Source organism: Aethalodelphis obliquidens, unplaced genomic scaffold (genome assembly GCF_003676395.1).
Source record: "Aethalodelphis obliquidens isolate GAN/ISIS:26980383/991018 unplaced genomic scaffold, ASM367639v1 scaffold2, whole genome shotgun sequence".
Lineage (NCBI taxonomy): Eukaryota > Metazoa > Chordata > Mammalia > Artiodactyla > Delphinidae > Aethalodelphis > Aethalodelphis obliquidens.
Window position 1 is genome coordinate 94,446,554 of NW_020837946.1, and position 22,626 is coordinate 94,469,179.

Here is a 22,626-nt window from a genome sequence, read left to right on the forward strand (position 1 = left end):
CGTGCCCCGGTCTGGGAGGATCCCACATGCCGCGGAGCGGCTGGGCCCGTGAGCCATGGCCGCTGAGCCTGCGCGTCTGGAGCCTGTGCTCCGCAACGGGAGAGGCCACAACAGTGAGAGGCCCGCATACCGTAAAAAAAAAAAAAACAAACCAATAATAATGAACTGGGAGAGGGGTCAATGAATGAGATTGGCCACGAATTGACAATTATTGAATGTGAGCCATGGGCACATGGGGGGTTCCTTATACTCATCTCTTTTACATATGCTTGAAATTTTCCATATTAAAAACAGTTTAAAACATAAAACTTTACAAATATTTTATTGGTATATAATAGAAATAAATGATCAGAGACCATATTTAAAAGTTTGTAAAAGAACAAATTGGAGAGACTGCATCAAAGCCCCAGTCTGCCACATGTATTCCAAGCAGCAAAGAGGTGTTGGTTTGGGGTTTGGCAAATCCTGCCATCTACCCTTAAATTTCTGTTTAAGGTAGAGGTCAGAGTAAGAAATCTCAATCTAAATGTTGTAATATGTGAAAAAAAAAAGAAATAAAATAAAAAGAAATAAAAAAAGAAATAAAATAAAATAAAAATAAAGAAATAAAATAAAAAGAAATAAAATATAAAACTAAATGTGTAGTATATGAAACTACGGACAAAGAGGACGTGTCACGAGGAGGATGAACTTGGGAGAAGGAAGAGGTTGGGGGAAATTGAGAGATCAATCAGGCTGATGAGAAATGCTGTTCTGTAAACTTGGGATTGTTTTAAAAAATCCTTTTTCTAAATATGTCTTAGAATTCAGGTAATAAGAGCCACGAAAACACACAGATGAAAAAGATAAAAGTAAAGGTTGAATTCAAGAAGTGCAAAGAACACGATCATAAATCTCTGTCACCTCCGGTACCGCCAAAAAAATATTATCTCACAGAAAGTATATTTCCTACGTCAAGGGCTAGACATTTGAAAGGTGTGTGTGGGTATTCTCAGGCAACAGTCTAGTGGCATTTTTAAAGTACTCCCTGACCCGTCGCAAATGTTAGTTATATTTTCTCATTCGGATTTCTTCCTGCAACCTTAAACAGTCAATTCTTTACTGCTGCCCACTTTGACAAATTAGTTTGTGCAACACCATTTCCAAGATATCTTTAGCAGCCAACACAGGCCATAAATCCAAATCATTGTACTGGTTATTAGGATTTCATTTCATGCTCACATTCACAAACATTTAAGCTTTCAACCTTTGCTGCTGGACATTAATCTTGGTATTAATCAAGGGATTAAGTATGCTGAATTTAAACTCAAGGTTAATAGCATGCTCAGTCAATATTAGTTTTACATATTGCCAAGGGCGAACAGAAAGAGGAAGAGACCTTTATGCCTGTTGTTTCTGAAATATAAGAAACAGATTCATGAACAAGGCATGAAATTGCTTCTTTTGTTCCTTTATGAGGGAGTCACACACACAGGCAGGCGCGCGCGCGCGCACACACACACACACACACACACACACACACACACTCACTCAACCAGTCCAAATCGGCATTAGAAGCAACAGCCTGTACACATCCTAAGATCTAGCAATCAATCACTGAGCAATTTGATTATTTCAGAGCAACTATACTTCCAGTGGCAACACAAGTGCTTTAAAAAAACAGTACAAACAAATTAAGAAGTCTGGCAGGGTATGATGGTTGCTAGTTGCTAGAATAATTGTGTAAATAGCAAAAATCTGTGGGAGTCAAATATATCAGCACCATCTATCAACATAATATCAATAGGGGTAAAGAAATTTATTCTCAATTTTGTAAAAGCTGATAGCAGTAAAAGGCTCTGCAGAGGGCTAAGTTAATAACACCTGAAACAATGACATTTAGAGTAATTACTTTATAGGGTCTTGTGTCTATAATGGGAGTAGTTAGTTACATGGCTCACAAAAACAGACACAGAAAATGAACTGCTCGATGATCTGGAAACGCAAGGCTGCTTAATGTATCATTCTTTCAACCCTCACCACTTGCAATGGCTAAGTACCTGGTTTCCACGAGTTATATGTTCAGGAGGACTGGCACCGTTTCTTTTTTTTCCTTTTTTTTTGGCAGGGGGGATAAAGTATTAAAATTATGAGTATTAAACTAGCAATGAAGACTGATTAATGGAAACCAGCTAACTTAGAGCCATATTTCAAACACAGGTGGATTTAAGCATAGAACCGAATGCAAAGGCAATGGTGACAAACGACTGCACTTGAGTTCAGCTTTCGTTTGACGTGAAAGGGAAACAGGAATGGTCGATGCAGAAGCACTAAGCAACTTAACCTCTCGGAGCCTCTAGGATGCGGCTCTCTACTACTCAGAGATGGGGAGAGGTTGAAATGACGCTGTGTATTTGAGGTGTCAGGCACACAGTGCAGCTCAGCCATGTTTCATTCTTATTGTCTGCCACTCAACAAGGGCAATGGCGAGACTTTTAGCATCACACCCAGTCCCTAATACAACATCAGACATACGACAAGCATCCGTGGGGATAATGGAAGGGGAAACACTGATGGCTTTACCTCCTGGGATTTCCCATAAAAGGCTGGGAGACTACAAGTTGGTGAAGGTAAAAGCAGAAGTTTATACTCCCATAATTCAGCAGAGTTGGCACACTGAGACAACTGGGGGAAAGAAAAATGCAGGAAGAGCGCTATCTCCTAAGACTGGTCTGAATCTAAATGCCTCAGTTCAACCGGTGACTGACTATAGAGGAGACATTTTATTTCATGTCCTCTTTTATATCTGTCAAAGCTCTGCAGTTAAACATAGACGGAAACAAGAATTGGCTCTTCGGTGAGGATTAAGAAAAGAAAGTCGCCAGTACATCCACTGATCAAGTAAACAAACCAAATGAAGATGTCTCTCTCAATCATTTTACCAACTGCAAGAGTAACCAGGCACACGATACAGGTTAAATGAAGTAACAAAAGATGGAAAGAAAGCAAGAGGGAAAAAAAAAAACTAGACAAAATACATCACCACAAAGCCATAGATGTTGTCCAGGATTTACAGAATACTAGAACACAATTAAGTGGCTTTAGGAAACATCCCTAATAATTTCATGTAGCCAACGGCAGAGGGGTACTGCTGTTCCATGCATCCGGTTCACGATTTAACTGTGAACAAGTTGCACATCCTGACAAAGGAAGTCAAGGGGAACAGCTGAATTTCTGTTACCAGAAGCCTAGGGATCTAAAATTAAGTGAGACTGGTGAATGAGAACCAGAAATTGATTCCAATTCTAAGACAGAATCAAGGTCCCACATAAAATGTCACAGGCTAAGTGACACCCCACAACTGTACTCAAATAATGGCAATATCAAAAACCTATCATGTATAGACACAGAAAACAAACTAATGGTTACCAAAGGGGAAAGGTGAGGGGGAGGAATAAATAAGGAATTTGGGATTAACATATACACACTACTATATATAAAATAGATAATCAACAAGGACCTACTGTATAGCACAGGGAACTCTACTTGATATTCTGTAATAACCTACATGGGAAAAGAATCTGGAAAAGAATATATAACTATATACAATTGAATCATTTCGCTGTACACCTGAAACTAACACAACATTGTAAATCAACTTTCTTTCAATAAAAATAAATAAATAAATAACCACTCCCCACAAAGAAGTAAAACAAAAAACCCAAAAAACCTATCATAAAAGTGTCGGTTCTACAAATTGAGTATCATTTATTTGCCAGGTTCTACTCTAAGCATGCTCCCATATAGGCTCAGGAATTCTCACGGCAGGATCCTTTAAAAACAAGATTAAAACATATGATAAAGGAAGAACCTGAGGCACAAAGAGGACAACTTTTCCAAGAGCACAGTGTTTAGAAAGCATTAGAAACGGAAGCTTAAGTCAGCTACGAGGCTCTAAGGCAGTACTGCCTATTCAAGTGGCCATGTTGGTTAAATTTTCCTCTCTTACAGGGTCCCTGTTAAGATGCTTTGATAAAATGGAAAATTTTTTTAAAAGGCCAGAGTTTCAAGGTAATTTTCAGATTAAAACTTTTAAAAAGAAGTTCCTAGTTCTTTCCCAGGACCCCTTCCTGGCTTAATTACCTGTATCCATGCTTCCTCTTCCATTAGACTTGAAAGATAATGAATGCGTAGCATGGTGCCAAGTAAATGAGTCCTCAGTAATTGTTGACAATCAGTGAATACAATAGATGTTCAGTAAGTGCTCACTGAACTGAATTCAGTGTTGCAGAAAGAAAGGTCTGATCATTTGCATAAGAAGAGAGTAGAAGAGGCATAAGAAGAGAGTAGAAGAGGCAAATGAAGTACCCTTCCACATCCCGAAAGGAGAAAAAATAGTTAAAGGTTCTGCAAGGAAACACCCAGGCTCCAATATGAAGGCTACATGATCCATCACATCTTTATGCGGCCCCATCTATCCCACACTCCTCTCAGTTTACCTGCACCAGAATCTCCCTTTTCTCTCATCTTAACTAGGTCCTTCCTTCCCTGTCGGTAGGGGTAGGGTGGCAGTTTCAAAGGAAGGGAACCAGGTCATATATAATTACAGCCCCTGTCCACCTGGACCATTCTCCCACCCCTCCCCAGCTCTGGCTTGGGAGATGGACACACAGGCTGGAGTGAGCACGTCAAATCCTCTTTCTGTCCCTTCACCTCAGGCAATCCTCCCCGAGATGCTGGAAGGCATGAAATGAGCTCAGCTTGTCCATCAGGGAGCCCGGTTAGACTCTGGCTAAGTTCTATCAAATGGAAATGGGAAGAAAACTTTTGAAAACTGAACTAAATGAGGAACTTTTTCCTCAGGGCAGGAAAGGTGCCTCTAACTGACTTCTCATTAGAGTGAAGGTTCACCCATAGCCCCAGGCCCTACTCCTCCGGAGAAGAAAATGAGGCCGGCCCCAGGCCACCCAAGCTCCAAACACACTCAAGTACATGCTACAAAGTCAACTGGCCAGCAGCCACCTAATGAAGTGCATCACACACCCAACCTCTCAGTGCTTTTCGTTTCCAAGAGGCATTTTAACTGTCACTAACTCTGACGGTTCCCATGATGGCCCTGGGGTGGCCGTGGAGCAAACCTTGGCAAAAAAAAGTCTGACTGGATCTTACAGAAGGAAGAGAAGTGAGGGTGCGGAAGAGGGACAAACCCCACAGATTCCAGGGCCACATGCCCTATAGCAATACTGGCTTGGCCTCCATCCCCAAAACTGTCCCTGTCACCTTATACCAGAGAGAAGAGGTACCTGAATCCCACAAGGGAAACTATGGCAAAAACATTTCATTTAGCTTCAAAATGGAGGCATTCTCCTTTCTGCATGGCATCACCAGGGAGCTGTTATTAAACTACTGATGAAACAGCAAGAGAACCAAAACCAGGGGGCACGAATCAAAAAAAAAAAAAAAAAAAGGCAGTCAAGAGCCTGCCAAGTGCACATCCTCAGAAATTAGCTGGCCTCTGTTTCACAAGCCCCTAGGGCTGCTGCCCCTGCCCATAACGGGGGTGGGGAGGGGGGCAGCCGGTGAGTTTTCATTCCCTACTCAGTTCTCTCCCAGTAACTGGCGCTGGATAAAGTCTTAACCCCACCCTATCCCCTTAACCTTTCTAAAGGTGAAATGGAGATCCCTAAAGCATGTAACAAATTCCATGTGGTCTGTAAAATGCCATGTAGCCCTTAAAAAAAAAGGAAAAAAAGCTGCTATTTAAATTCAAGGGTACAAATGAAATTCAGATAAAAAGGGGAAAAAAGTAAATAATTCAGCCTGTAAGTAGATAGCTAACTCAGCCAATAAGCATATGAAAATATGCTTAACATCACTAATCATTAAGGAAATGCAAACCACAACCAGAGTGAGATACCCCCTCAAACCCATTCAGAAGGCCACTAAAAAACAATAATAATAATAAAACCAGAAAATAACAAGTGCTGGCAAGGATGTGGAGAAGTTAGAACCCTTGTGTACTGTTGGTGGGAATGTAAAATGGTGCAGCCGCTGTGGAAAACAGTTTGGTGGTTCCCCCAAAAATTAAAAATATAATTACCATATAATCCAGCGACTCTGCTTCTGGATCTATACCCAAAAGCATTGAAAGCAGAGCCTCAAAGAGCTATGTGTACACCTACGTTCATAACAACATTATTCACAATACCTGAAAGGTGGAAGCAATCCAAGGGTCCATTTGACAGATGAATGGGTAACAAAATGTGGTCTATACACACAATGGAACATATTATTAAGCCTTACAAAGGAAGGACACACTGACACATGGACAACATGGATGAACCTTGAGTACACTATGCGAAGTGAAATCAGTCCATCACAAAAAGACAAATACTCTACACTGCACTTATAGGAGTACTTGGAGTAGTCACGGTCAGAGGCAGAAAGTAGAAGGGTGTTTGCCGGGGCTGGGAGAAGGGAGGGAACATGGAGTTACGGTTTAACGGGAACAGAGTCTCAGGTTGGCAAGATGAAGCATTCTGGAGATGGATGGATGGTGGTGACGGTCGCAGTGTGAACGGACTTAAGGCCGCTGAACTTTACACTTTACGGTTAAGAAGTTTTACTACATTTTTGTGTTAGGTGTATTTTACTACCTTTTTTTTTTAATTGGGAAAAAATTAAACAGTGAACTCAGACTATTCTTCCCTCAAGGAGAAAAAAAAAAAAAGTCACGCTACTTGGGGACAGAGGAGAGTCACGCAGAAGGGAATCACAGGCCCTTCGTGGGAAAACAATACCTGTTTTTCAGCCTTTCAGATTCCAGGCTCAGCTACAGAACAGACCGTCCACCCCCACCCCACAAAGCCACAAGAAGCTACTCACCTCACTGAGGTAAATAAAAAAAGAGCAGGTGGACCCATCCACTCCGTATTCTGCGTAGCAGGGATCCGAGCGCCACATATCTTTCATCCACTGAAACAACCAGAGAAGGCGAGAACGCCGATGAGCAGCCTGATCTCTGCGGCCAGGCACACCTGCCAACAGAGACGGCGAGGGCTCGGAGGGGGAGCGGGCTGGCTCAAGCCGTGGCCTGAAGCTCGGGATCCCTGGGCTGAGGTCAGGAGACAGATGCTCAGCTCTTGGACGACCGTGGCTTGAGCTGGGCCTTAGCACAGAGGCCTTTGGAGTGGACAGAGGCCATGAGACACACCCTGCAGTGCAGCCCGGGAGAAGCAACGGCAAGGAGTGTTTTATCAAGAGCAAGTGCCTAATGCAGTGCCCCGGCATCAGAGTCCCCTCCCCGGAGAACTACAGTTTCACAAGCCTCGGCACAGTGCCTGGGAGAGAGCGCACGGACGAGGGCAGGAGCTCAGCGTGCGGTGAGTCCCAAACGGAGGCTAGGTAAACGCCCTGTGGTTTGGTCTCACCATCCTACGTGGCGCTTGAACACTAACTTTTCTCTGCAAACCACTGCGAAGGAGAGTGGTCTCCCCAAGGGCTGGCCGTATAAATGGGATGAAAAAAAATGTTAAGAGTCAAAGAATGGCCAAGAGTGTCTGGGTACTCGACTGCACATGCAAATGTGACAATGAAAGCTCGATCTGGAGACCTCACAGCAGAGGCCTGGGGCAGAGGGAAGGTGGATACTAAATAATGGCAGCCCCTTGTCTTTGGCCCTTGAAGGATCACCTGCTGGAGGATGGGAAGGGGGTGGTAGTGACAGCTTCAAAGCCACCGCAGGTGCCTGCAATAGCCCAGCCCTTTCAGTCTGGCCACTTAGTCACTGTTGACTAACCCCACAGAGCTGGCATAAGCAGGGAAGGGTTGTCATGGCCACAGCCCCTAACTGGCAGGACTGAGGCGCCCCTTAAATGACTCCCTTAAAGGGCTCGCTTGCCCATGTGTATCGCTGGGGAGAAGAAGGGAGGGTGGGGGAAGCAAGCGGCTGTTCGTGCAGATTAAGGAGGATGGGGACGAATGGACATCCCTTCTGCCTTACCTTAATTTTCCCCTCGCAATGGGGGTAGCCATCCATAGGAGGCAATACGCATTTTTCTTGAGCTCCATTAATGATATCTGAAAAGGAGGAAAAACAACAAAGGATACTATCAAGTTTATTGAAAGTGAGGGTCAGAGAGAGAAAAGGAAAAGAGAAGTCTACCCTGGGAGGCCCTCCAGCTGACGACAGTTCTGACTGGTCTGCAGGGAGGACCTGACCCAACCAGAGCCCACCTCCAGCACTGCCAGAGACCTGTGACATGCATGGCCCAGCCGCAAAGGTTGAGCCGGGCCAACCAGAGTGCTTGCCTGAAAATCTGCAACTGGGAAACTGAGAAACCATGTGAGTGGGGGGCAGGAAATGAAGTCATGAGATTAGGAGGGTCGCAGGGCCGGCGAGTCCAGGCTAGGCTATGAGGACAAACTGAGGCCATGAGCAGCTTCAGGAACACGTGTGCTTATCACATGGAATCTAAAAAAGTGGTACAAATGAACTTATTTCCAAAACAGAAACAGACACACAGACATAGAAAACAAACCTATGGCTACCGAAGGAGAAGCGGGGGGAATCAATTAGGAGTCTGGGATTAACAGATGCACACTACTATATATAAAATAGATAAATGATAAGGACCTGCTGTAGAGCACAGCGAACTCTACTAATAACCTATAAGGGAAAAGAATCTGAAGAAAATAGATATATGTGTGTGTGTGTGTGTGTGTACATATATATATATATATATATATATATATATAAAAATAACCGAAACTACTTTGCTGTACACCTGAAACTAACACAACACTGTAAATCAACTATACTTCAATAAAACAAAACAGACATGCGCTTGAGCTGAGGCAGCCCACAGGAGAGAGAAAGGCGAAGAGAACCATGTGCTCAGAAAGCCACAACATGCATCTGCAAGGTGCACCTTCTTACAGACCCGGTTCTTAAATTTCCACCAAGATCTCCTTATTCTTCCACTATTTCCTCCCAATAAACTCCCTTTGTATTAGCAAGCTAGAGTAGATTCCTATTCCTTGTAACTACAGAGTCAAAACTGAAAAGAATGCCTCCCAGAAGCTTTAGTGATGGACAACAGACAAACCAGTAAACAAGTGAACAGCAGTGTAAAAGGCCTTATGTTAGGGCGGGGCAAGGGAAGGACACGCGGCTTCCCTGGATCCAGTGACATCTCAGCTGAGATGTGAAGATGAAGGAGCGAGCCAGGCAGAGGGACAAGGTAGAGATGGTGTTCAGGAAAACATCCAAATGCAGGACCTGGTCTGACTGGAGTGAATTAGGACGAGGTACTGAGAGGCAGCGCCCAACCAGAAAGGCCTCAAGCACCAAAATAAAGACTCTGGTCTTTGTACTAAGGGCCTGGGTGGCGGAGCACTGAAAAGTTTTAAGGAGAAGATAGTTACGATCAGTGTTTTGTTTAGGAACAATCATTTCAGCTGGAAAGGCCGACAACCCTAAACCTACATGCTTCTGTTTTTGGACCAACTATATTTTCTGCACATGCTTGGAAAATGTCCCAATTATTCACTGCTGACAGTTTCCTATACCAAGTACTAATCGGAAATTAGATCCCCAACTACAATATCAACCTAAGGATAACTAGAGTGTAAAATCAATATCCTCCTTATCATAGGTCGGAGGCAGTGTCTGTTAGTTGTTAACATGGAAGACAGTTAGTTGGAGGCTTTGTTTCCCCATCTGTAAAATCGGAATAACTGCACCTCTATTTCATCCAGGTCTTATTAAATATTTAAGTTAACGTTTGTAAGAAGCCTGGTCTGGCCCTCCCATCACATGATACCACAGACCATGGCAGGTGCTTAAAAGTTGGCATTTGCTGTATAATTCCACGCAACTTTCACTCACTATACCCAGGAAAGCAATATTTCAAATGCACATGCTTCTGGAAATGCATTCTCTTCGTTTTTAAAATAAATGCAGGCTTGAATGGTGGCTCTCCCTAAAGCTCCCCTTCTCTCTCATGTGTACGGGGACAGGCAGCTCCAGAATCCACTGACAGACGGGCTCCCTCACCAAAGAAAAGAAGTGCTTTCCAATGACTACTGCTCCTATCACTATTTTAAATTCCAATTTTGTTTACTACTTAAGCAAGTAAGACGCAGCAGAGGTTCCGAGAAATTAAGCAGAGTCCAAAACAGCCGAGGGTTGGGATAATCAGACATCCGAGATACTCAGGGGTAAATTACTCCCCTTTCTTTACACACAAGAGGTATTACTCTAGTTCCAGATGTTCAGAGCCAGAAGTTATTGAAATGAGGTGAGCTGGAGGTACGGCAGTGCGGGACGAAGAGAAATCGCCGAGTGTTAAAATAAACCAGCAGGTCCGTGAAGGCTGCAGGCAAAGCCTAGTTGCTGGCAGTGTGGGTCCTCTTCATTTAAGAGTTTCAAGAAATAAAAAAAAGTTATGCTAAGAGTCAGCAAACTTTTTCCGTAAAGGGCTGGACAATAAATATTTTAGTCTGGGCAGGCCACATGGTCTCTGTCTGGGATGTAGCAGGAAAGCAGCCACAGACGACAGGGGGAGGATGGGTGTGGCTGTGTTCCAATAAAACTTTATTTACAAAAACAGGCACAGACCCCGATGTTGGCTATGCTAAGAGACTCCCCAAATGAGGACCCTCGCTTCTGCAAAGACCTGCTGAACTAACTTTTTTTTTTTTTTTTTTTTTGCGGTACGTGGGCATCTCACTGTTGTGACCTCTCCCGTGCTCCCTGCGGAGCACAGGCTCTGGACGCACAGGCTCAGTGGCCATGGCTCACGGGCCCAGCCGCTCCGCGGCATGTGGGATCTTCCCGGACCGGGGCACGAACCCGCGTCCCCTGCATCGGCAGGCGGACTCTCAACCACTGTGCCACCAGGGAAGCCCTGAACTGATTTTTTAAAGGACATCTGCAGGCACTCCCCTTTCCGGCGTGCCCTTCCTGTCACCCCTCCCGGTTCCCTCCACCCATTTAAAGCCCCTCCCCCTTTAAGACCTAGCTCGAGCATCCCCACCTGAAGAGAGCCCTGATCCTTCTCCATCCCCAGGCTGAGTCAGGACCGAGTCAGGGCTGAGTGCTGCCCTGTGGCTTCTGGCCCTCCCACCACAGTGAGCAATCCTGTTCTCTTGTTCACATCTGTTCACCTCCCCTCCTAGGAGGTGGGAAGGTTACGTCTTTCTGCTCCATCACCAGGCACTCAGTGAGTGCTGCTGGGCTGAATAAACATACGCATGTTCTGCCTGCCTCCCCACCATCCCCGGCCTGACCCTTGGGCTCAGGGAGAATGAGTCGGAGCTGAGACCCCTGCTAGACCAGCATTTTTTGCTCCTCTTCCAAGCAGCAGTGTGTCAGCTAATCCAACAGGGGCTCCTCTGCATTTCCATGGTCTAATGAGGAATTTTCTCATTATTTTGTTACACAGTGGTGGGTTTGAATAGACAGTGGCTTCCAAAAGTGTAGTTGGATGACTTGAGGCTCTGGGTGGAAGGGATCTGTGAAAGGGAGACCCGGGAAGCGCCATGGGGCCGAGCTGCTCACAGAATCCAACCCCCAGTAAGTAACCTGAACAAGACCCTCCATTACCTCCCAGGTCCTGAGGAGTTTCAGCACACCCCACAGGACAGCTCCCGGCCTTGTTTCCATCACAATGACAAAAACTCAATGAATCATGTTTTCATTCCTTTGTGTCCACAGAAGACACTTCTACCTTTGCAAGAACCTCCAGCCTAAGGTTAGTTAAAAAAACCCACAAAAATTCAGGCCAAAAGAGGTTAACGTGACGGCTTTTCAGGGGACACTTAGCTTAATGAGGCCCCTCCCCACAAAAGGTGTCAGGATTCTGCCAAGATACATTACTAGAAGGCTCTCCCTGCTGTTCACCCCACCCTCTCACACAGGTCATCTTTTTTTTTTAACGGTGAAAGGGCAAAGGAAAAAGAAGATGTTAATGTAAGCAAAGAAGCTCAGCTCTTCTACTGTTTAGGAATCAGTTTCATCTCTTACCCTCATACACCAGCCCAAGTAGCATCTTGCACTGAAAACATCACCTCTGAACTGATTCTATGGTACCGTCAACCAGGTATTAGAAAAAAGGCAGGGTACCCTAGGTGCAAAAAACTCTGTTGTTTTATCAGGGTAGTAGGAGGTCAAATATTAGGTTTAATCTAAGAGAACATTTTTCTTATTATCAAAAATGCTTACAACTCAGGAAGAGCACATGTACAGCAGGAGAAGTGACGAAAGATGCCATAAACACACCCAGAGCAGCGTGTTCCCATCAAGCGTGGAGCCATATTCTCCCCGACGGTCCTAACATGCATACACAGATTGAGAGACACAACAGCATTTCAAATACATATCTGGAAGCGACAGAGACAAAGAGATATGGAACCAGACACACAGATGTTTTTAACTCATGGCTTCCTCTGCCCAAGGAAGGAAGGAAAGTGGGAGAGTACAGGGCAGAAGTAAATGGTAAAGACAGTCTCAGAGGGACTGTGAGAATTGAAAAGGGTGATAGAGGAAACAGAGGTGGACAACATGACCTCCCTTGATACAGTACCAGCCTTTCTAAAGTGCTGGCACACACGTTAGCACATTTTATACTCACCACATCCTCCTGAACAAGGAAGACAATTACCTCATCTTATAGTTTGGAAAGGAGACGCTTCAAAATCCTCAGCGGCTACCTCCAAACTCAGCCCACAGCCGCCTGGAACATCTCTCAAAAGCCTGCTGCTGGCCATGTGCTTCCATGTCAAAGCTACATCCTTGGGCTTCCCTGGTGGCGCAGTGGTTGAGAGTCCGCCTGCCGATGCAGGGGACACGGGTTCGTGCCCCGGTCCGGGAAGATCCCACATGCCGCGGAGCAGCTGGGCCCGTGAGCCATGGCCGCTGAACCTGCGCGTCAGGAGCCTGTGCTCCACGGCGGGAGAGGCCACAGCGGTGAGAGGCCCGCGTACCGCAAAAAAAAAAAAAAAAAAAGCTGCGTCCTTGAAAGACATGGTCCATACCCTGGAGGAGCTCCCCAGGACTAGGGGGAGGGACCACATACAGCAGAGCCCCCTCCTCGGGTATAGCCTCCTGGAAGGCGGGACACCCACCCTCAGGGCTGTGGCCCAGCACCCAACCTACTGCCTGGCACCCTGGCAACTCCATTGTATTTTTTTAGACAGATGAACAAATGTAACAAAGGGATTAAGAGCCCCAGTTCCAGAGAAGCACAGGGAGAAGAAAGAGCCACGGAAGAAAGGGGGTGGGCGGTCTTCACTGGGAATCTCTGAAACAGAAACGCAAGAGTTCCGGACCACACACTAAACAAGCCAAAGGAATCTGGGCTCCACACAAGGAAAAATGTCACAAGGAGGAGCAGTGAAAGAAGACTCACTGCCGCAAGACAATTACCGCGTGCTAACACATATATATGGAATCTAAGAAAAAAAAAAAATGTCATGAAGAACCTAGGGGTAAGACGGGAATAAAGACACAGACCTACTAGAGAATGGACTTGAGGATATGGGGAGGGGGAAGGGTAAGCTGGGACAAAGCGAGAGAGAGGCATGGACATATATACACTACCAAATGTAAATAGATAGCTAGTGGGAAGCAGCCGCATAGCACAGGGAGATCAGCTCAGTGCTTTGTGACCACCTAGAGCGGTGGGATAGGGAGGGTGGGAGGGAGACGCAAGAGGGAGGGGATATGGGGACATATGTATATGTATAACTGATTCACTTTGTTATAAAGCAGAAACTAACACACCATTGTAAAGCAATTATACTCCAATAAAGATGTAAAAAAAAAAGAAGACTCATTGCCAATGCAGGGAGGGAGGAAGTGGCCTATCCCCCATGTGAATGACTGATATTCATACCTTATTAGTATTTAAAAAGAGAGGCTTGCAGTTTTGTGAGATATGATCTTAATGACTCATATGTTAACTGTCCTGATGCATTTACAAGTCAAACACAAGATCCATTGGGTACCATACAAGGATACCTTTAGTTTTAGCTGCCAAGTTCAATACATATACATGGAGATGCTGTCTGTTTTTAAAGTCATCAACTATCAACTATGCAGCATCATAAAACACTCACCTACTACAAACTTATTTCAAGTTAATGATAACCTTTCCTGACTCTGTTGAACAAAAGAGCTCCAGGAATATGGTTATAAAAAGAGGCTCACAACAAACAAGGCTGGCAGCCAGGTGTCACCCTTAGTCCAATTCTATAAATACTTGTGCGTGGTACCACCTGCAAGAAACTCGGCTACATGCTCCCGGGTGGTGATGATAAAGTGAGGACATGAGCGGAGAGGAGGGGAGTGGATGTGTGTGGTGGGTAGTGGGAGGCAAGGGGGAGGCGGTGGAGAGGGGGAGAGGTGTTTTGTGAGCCCTACACAGAAAGAAGATAGTTGTTTTAGAATGAAAGTTGACCCTCCCAAGAGAGCCTCCTTTGGCAAGGTTCACTTTTCTGAATATTAATTACAGCAAAGACGAGGTGTCTGAATAGTAATCATAGCAAAAACGACGTGTCTGAATATTAATTACAGCAGAGATGACGTGTCTGAATATTAATTACAGCAAGAACGACGTGTCTGAATATTAATTATTGCAAAGATGACGTGTTTGAATATTAATTACAGCAAAGATGACGTGTCTGAATATTAATTACAGCAAAGACGACGTGTTTGAAACGGTACTTCTTTTTAAGAACCTGTGAAACACAGTGCCATTAATTTTTTTATCTAGAACTGAACAGGCATCAGATAGGTTAAGGGTGCCTGATCTCTTCACCATTGCTATTTTAATGGAAGATGAAAAAGGAAATTTAAAAATCTCTCAGAAATCTCAAAAAACGTGACAATCTGTCTACCCCTGGAAGTTTTAGGAAACCGAGTTCAATCTCCTGGTCCAGTTCCTTTGCCAGCAGCTAAGATAACCATCTTCACGAGTGAGGGCTCGATTCGGCCCAAAGGTACCCCAAGCATATTTCCTCTCAAAAGATAAAGGGTCTCCAGCAATTCTGTTTTTTGTGTAGGGTAAGGTAGTGTTTCTCTCTGAACACCCGATAGGAACACACCGCCCCAGTTATCAGATGGCCCCTGCAGGGTGCCCACGTGAGCACTGCACCAGCCGGGAGCTGACTTCACCTCTGTGCTCAGCCTGGAGACCATGCTCTTGCCAGCGCCTCCATCAGCCGGCCTCACGTCAGGAGTTACCAGCAATAAATCGGCCAGGAATCAGCCATGGTGAAATACAATCTCCCATTACGAATGACCTCACCAGTCATTCTCAGTTGGCAAATATTCATTTAGGGCCACTTTTTACATTTGCATTATGAAAAAGTGATTTAATTTCCATAACTGAATCATGTACACATATTCCAGACCCAGGGCCCACAGGAACAGGAAGCTCTCTGCCCACTGAAGGAGCTGGGGAGTCATGACGGGTAATGGGCACGACACACTCACGGACTCCCAGGGATGGACGCCGGGCACTTTGAAAAGAGTTGTTTGCATTTTGTTGGTTTTGTTTTGTTTTTCAATGTAAGAAGCTAGAAATGCAATCACTGTACCAAAGAATTTCAGAGCTGCAGAGGACTTCTGAAGCCATATTAGTAAGCTGTTGACTTTTCCTGATTCATAATAAGGCCTAGAGAGATGAACTGCCTTCTGCATTCAGTGGTTTAATAAAATTCACTAGTTACCTCTCATGCACAACACATTCTGCATGTTCAACCCAGGCTTCTGTCTTCTGGGTCAAGAGTGTTTCCACTACTCTGGCTCTTGGTATTAAAAGGCACACGACCGCCATCATCACCATATTCACACTCTACACCAGAAATCCAAAGAGTCAACCCTGAAGAATAAAATGATCAGTTTTTACTTGTCTCTGAAGAAGCACTCCAAGGGCCTCAGGGACTTGCTAAAAACCTGGAGCTACAGTATTGCCCATAAGCAAACACTACAGGCATAATGGAAGTCAACAGGAAAATCATATTCAATGGACAGTTGTTCAATCATGCACAGCTTTTCAAGGATGACGTTAATGTGTAAAAAAAAAACGAACTTGTGAGGACTATGAAAACGCAGTGCCAAGTATAATCAACGTCAAAAATTTCAAACCACAGTAACAGCCAAGTAACCCTAGATTATTTAGGCTTTCTTCTGTCATACCCTGGGTCATTTGTTTATTTATTTATTTTTGCAGAATTTCCACCTCATTAAGCTTTGAAGCTAACATTAATACCGTTTTACCTTTCATTGGTAATACAGAATTAAAAAGAATATCTAGGATTAAGATTCTCAGTACAATGAGGTATCACCTCACGCCGGTCAGAATGGCCATCATTAAAATGTCTACAAATAATAAATTCTGGAGAGGGGGTGGAGAGAAAGGAACCCTCCTACACTGTTTGTGGGAATGTAAATTGATACAGCCACTATGGAGAACAGTATGGAGGTTCCTCAGAAAACTAAAAATAGAGCTACCATATGGTCCTACAATCCCACTCCTGGGCCTTTATCCAAAGAAAACTCTAATTCAAAAAGATACGTGCACCCCAATGTTCACTGCAGCACTATTTACAACAGCCAAGACATGGAAGCAACCTAAATGTCCATCGACAGACGAAAGAAAAAAGGTGATGTGGTATATGTATACGATGACTATTCCTCAGCCATAAAAAAGAATGAAATGATGCCATTTGCACCAACATGAATGGACCTAGAAATTATCATACCAAGTGAAGTAAGCCAGATAGAGCAAGATAAATATCACATTGATATGATATCGCTTATATATGGGATCTAAAAAAAAAAAAGGATACAAATGCATTTATTTACAGAACAGAAATAGACTCACAGACTTAGAAAACAAAATTACGGTTACCAAAGGGGAAAGCGGGGGAGGGATAAATTAGGAGATTGGGATTACCATATACACACTACTATACATAAAATAGATAACTAATAAGGAACTATTGTATGGCACAGGGTACTATACTCAATATTTTGTAATAATCTACAAGGGAAAAGAATATATATATATATATATATATATATATATACACACACACACACACATATATAAAAAACTGAATCACTGTGCTGTACACCTGAAACACAACATTGTAAATCAACTATATATAATTCAATAAAATAAAATAAAATAATTTAATTAAAAGGGATTCTCAGTAGGAGGGGCAGGGTCTGTAAGAATGTTGTGTACACACACATACAGAAACACAAACACACACCCTCCATTCTGATAGGCCCCCAGGTACTGCTACTGATACAAGCATGTCACATTCCTTAGAATATTCAGGCAGAAAAGGTTGGTCATCACACACCTAGGAACACGTATGTGCAGTGGGCAGAAAACAGCTGGGGTTAAACACCTGACAGTGACATGAAAAAAAAAGTTCATCATCATTAGCAATCAGGGAAACGCAAATGAAAACCACCATGATATATCACTTCATCCACTGAAACAGCTATAATCAAAAATTCAGGTCATAACAAGTATTGGCAAGAATGTAGAGAAATCAGAACCCTCAAGCACTGCTGGCAGGAAGAGAAAATAATGCAGCTATTCTGGAAAACAGTCTAGCAGTTCCTTAACAAGTTAAACATAGAGTTACCCTTTGACCCAGCAATTCCACTCCTAGGTAGATACCCAAGAAAAATGAAAACCTAGACCCACACAAAAGTTCATGGCAGCATTATTCATGAGAGCCAAAAGGTGAACACTGGAAACAATCCAAATGTTCATCAGTGGATGAATGGACAGACAAAATGTGGTACATCCACACAATGGGGTATTACTCAGCCATACTGGGCATGAAGTACTGATTCATCCCACAACATGGATAAACCTTGAAGAAATTAAGCTAAGTGAAAGGAGTCAGTCACAAAAGACCACATATTATATAAAATGTCCAGAACAGGCAAATCCAGAGAGACAGAAAGTAGGTTAGTGGCTGCTTCGGGCTGGGGGAAAGGGAAGTTGAAAGGGGGTTAATGATTGCTAATAGTAGGTACAGAATCCTTTTTGAGGCCAGAGATGGAAAACAGATCTTTTATCCTATGTTTTAACCCCGAGTGCCCTACTGAGAAAGGAAATCTACCCCCAGTGGGTAAGAGCAACCAATCAAACATCAATGTCTGAGCGGGTGTGGGAGAGGGGAGAGGATCTATGTGGCTAAAGCAGCAGACTCAGAGCAGGGCAGGAGGAAACTTCAGCTTGGAAAGGTTAGCTGACACCACACCCTGGAGAGCTGCAAATTCCAGGCAGAGAACACTATCACCCACTGCGGGAATACGAAGGTCACTGCGTACACTCGGGCAGCTGGGTGCTATGACGCTGGGGAAGAAACAGAGTCTTTGAGGAGAGAAGCAACGTGCTGAAAAACGTGAAATCCAAGGAAAAGGAGAGCGACAGCTACATTATGAGGATGGAAATTTGACTTGTGGACTTCCAAAGATACTGATGTATCAAGTCTTTACAGCTGAATAGAGTTTATACCTCAAGTTGTAAATTGTCAAGGAGCAGAAAGCTGTCTTTCACCAGTAAGGAAGCCCATGTTATTTTTCTGACAAGGGGTCTCTACAGATAACTATGAATGTTTAACCCCTTCTTTGATTTACAGCAGCTTCTAATACCCTTTTTCATCCATTTACATTTAATTAAGCTCTCACTGGTGCCTACTTGGCAGGTAATAGGTAAATTCTTTTCAAATTTTCAAATGTATTTCCAAAATGGCACAGCATAAGCCTCTGAAGTTGTAAAACTATAAAAATCTGTCTTCTGACTGTAGTTAACACTGCTGTATGGTTTATCTCAAAGTGGCTAAGGGAGATCCTAAAACTTCTCATGACAAGAAAAAAACCATTTTTTTCACCCCTGCCCTTTTTTTTTGTATCTATTTGAGATTATGGATGGATGTTAACTAAACTTACTGTGGCAATCATTTCACAATATATGTAAGTCAAGCCATTATGCTGTACACCTTAAACGGACATAGCACTGTATGTTGATTCTATCTCAATAAAACAAAGGAAAAACGTCTGTCTTGTCCGTGCTTCAAAGAGTAGATGAATCCTCTCATGAAATGCCATCTTCCCTCCTCGGCCACCACGCTACCTGCCTGCTCATTATGAAGCGACCTGCTCCTGGAATTGACACTGTAAAATGCTCCAAGAGAAAGCAGCCCTCTGTGCCCTGGAATCTGAGTACCTGACCACATTCCACCCCAGCAGTGGAAACAGGAGAAAAGGTGAGTACACATTATGCGCTGGATTTCTTCGTTGGATTTATTGCTAAGTATTTTATTCTTTTTGATGTTATTGTAAGTAAAGTTATTAATTTATTTTTGAATTGTTAATTACTAGTGTATAGAAATATAACTGATTTTTTACATTGATCATGTTTCTTGAAATGTTTCTGAATTCATTTGTTAGTTCTAATTGTGTGTTGGGGATGTATTTCTTATATACAAGATCATGTAATTGGAAAGTAAATATATTTTCACTTCTTCCCATCCCCTCCCCCCCCAAAAAAAAGATTATGTGCTGGAAAGGGCAGGGTGTCTAAGAGATCTCAACTGGGATTCTCTCTCTGCTGCTTACCAGGGGACAACCTGGGCAGGTTACTGGACCTTCCTGAGCCTGTTTCTTCATGCAATAGATGGAGTCAGTAAAACTCTGCAACATCTGAATTATCCTTTCTGTGCCAGGTACCACACCTGGCACTCATTTATTGCCTCATGTCACCCTCAGCCTTCAAAGTCAAATAAGAAATGCTGAGGGAGATAAAGCTGTAAGAAAGAGAGATGCCTATGTCACACTGAAATATTACACACTAGCTCTCGTTCACTCAATTCGCCTACTTGTTCAATATACTTGTCCTGCTGTCCGTATCTCTGTGTGTGTGTGTGTTACCCATCTCTGATTCATTTTATGCCACAGCACTGGATGGAGTGTGAGATACAGCCAGTGACTAAGGTGTGAGATACAGCCGGTGACTAAAATGCTTTGAATTTACGGAAGGAAAAAAGTTCAAGTCTTTTTAAATGAATAGCACAAAGGCATCTGCTGTATATTCTAACAGCTCTGGGAATGGAAGATAAAACTGCATGAACAATATGATTTAGGGAATCAGAGTTCTTTTCATGCATAAATCTACATGTATTCATCTGTATGGGAAATATATTCTCCCATATTCTATTGATATATATATATATATTCTACTGATATACTCCTATTCTATTCATATAAGTTCATACTTAATCCCTGTTATCATTTCTTCTACAACAAAATGTTCTTCAGCATTTTAAGTAACAATGTAAGGGACATAAAACATTTCATGTGGCTACTATCTTATGTATCCAGTTATAATAAATGGACATAACAGTCCCTAAATTGGGAGAATGCTAGTTTTATGCATCAGAAACAAAATAAAAAGTTATAATGGTACCGTATTTCTAGAAAAAAAGTTTTAAAAAGTTTTTAATATTTTAAAAAATAAGATATATGCCATTTGCAGCAACAAGGATGGACCTAGAGATTATCATACTAAGTGAAATAAGCCAGGCAAAAATAAATATCATATGATATCATTTATATGTAGAATCTAAAAAAAAAAAGAAAGATACAAAAGAACTTATTTCCAAAACAGAGACTCACAGACATAGAAAACAAACCTATGGCTACCGAAGGGGAAGGTGGGGGAACAATTATGAGTTTGGGATTAACATATACACACTACTGCATAAAAAACAGATAACCAACAAGACCTACTGTATAGCACTGGGAACTCAACTCAATATTTTGTAATAACCTATAAGGGAAGAGAATCTGAAGAATATATACAGTTATAAATCAACTATACGCCAATAAAAAGTAAATAAAAATTGATACAGACATTCAAATAAAACAAATAAGATACAGTACTGACAGATTTTAATGCATCCTCAGCTGTCAATTTAGATTTAAGAAAAGATACTGGGAAGTAGATGGCGGACATTAAAAATTCAAGATTATACTTGCAAAACGACATGATATTCTCAAGTTGGGAGCCTAAAGCGACTTTCACACCTATTCTCCTTGTCCAATAAACAAGGGAGGGCCTTTCATAACTTCCCTCTTTTCGCGTGCAGTTTACCGCAGCTATCATACTGTAACAGCCACATCCCCTAGAACGTGGAGCACACACATCTCCCTACTCCCTTCCAACAACAAATGGTTCAATTTTTCTTCTAAAACATGGTTAAGCACAGCTCACACATTTCTGACTATTCTTATCAGACTGTCAAAGCGTTTGGGATTTGGATTTTGTTAAGAAAAAGAAAGAGGGACTTCCCTTGTGGCGCAGTGGTTGAGAATCTGCCTGCTAATGCAGGGGACACGGGTTCGAGCCCTGGTCTGGGAGGATCCCACATGCCCCGGAGCAACTAGGCCCGTGAGCCACAACTACTGAGCCTGCGCGTCTGGAGCCTGTGCTCCGCAGCAAGAGAGGCCGCGATAGTGAGAGGCCGGCACACCGCAATGAATAGTGGCCCCCTCTCGCCACAACTAGAGAAAGCCCTCGCACAGAAACGAAGACCCAACACAGCAAAAATAAATAAATTAATTAATAAACTCCTACCCCCAACATCTTAAAAAAAAAAAAAAGAATTCACCTCCAATGCAGGGGACACGGGTTCGATCCTTGGTCCGGGAAGATCCCACATGCCACGGAGCAACTAAGCCCGTGCGCCACAACTACTGAGTCTGAGCTCTAGAGCCTGCGAGCCACAACTACTGAAGCCCGCGTGCCTAGAGCCCGTGCTCTGCAACAAGAGAAGCCACTGCAATGAGAAGCACACGCACTGCAACAAAGAGTAGCCCCCGATCTCTGCAACTAGAGAAAGCCCGCACGCAGCAACAAATACCCAACTCAGCCAGAAATAAATAAAATTAATTAATTAAAAGAAAAAGAAATATATACCCAGTTTATGAACATCTGTTTGTATTTCTTTGTTGAAACCGAAGAAGAAAAGCAAGCAATGAAGAGTTAGTAACTGTAGAAGACTGGCTATATTCCTAGGCTATTTTGATTGTACAAACTGCCAAAAATAGGTGTTTTCTCTCCCCATCATACAATGCCCTCCGCATTTTTTTTTTTTTTTGGCTGCACGGCTTGCAGGATCTTAGTTCCCCGACCAGGGATTAAACCTGGGCCACAGCAGTGAAAAAGCCAAGTCCTAATCACTGGACCGCCAGCGAATTCCCAACAACATACATACATACATACATACATACATACATACATACATACATTTATTTATTTAATGTTGGCCACACTGGGTCTTCATTGTGGCATGCAGACGATGCCCCTTTTTGAATCACCTGTCACAAACTTTTTTGTCGCTGTTGGTGAAGGACAGGGATTCTGATTAGACATCAAGACATCTACGGGCACTGAGGAAGTACTTTGATTATTCTTTTAATGGGAGATCAAGATAAATTTTTGTTTTCACTCACTCATATGAACTGAGTTTTTCATTTTGTTTTGGTTGCTTGGTTATAGTCTCCCTCCTCCCTTTTCAGCATGGAAAAATAAACTGTAAGTTAATTTA

General features: G+C 43.1%; 1 protein-coding gene across 4 annotated transcripts in view; it reads right to left on the reverse strand.

Annotated features, from left to right (window-relative positions):
• Positions 1-22,626, reverse strand: part of MGAT5 (alpha-1,6-mannosylglycoprotein 6-beta-N-acetylglucosaminyltransferase) — a 366,943-nt gene that overhangs the window by 148,868 nt on the left and 195,449 nt on the right. For all 4 annotated transcript variants that reach the window (XM_027077962.1, XM_027132531.1, XM_027132535.1 and 1 more), the window contains exons 5-6: positions 7,982-8,058; positions 6,865-6,954 (exon numbers count right to left, since the gene is read on the reverse strand). In XM_027077962.1, coding sequence (XP_026933763.1) covers positions 6,865-6,954; positions 7,982-8,058 — 167 coding nt within the window. The remainder of the gene's footprint in view (positions 1-6,864; positions 6,955-7,981; positions 8,059-22,626) is intronic.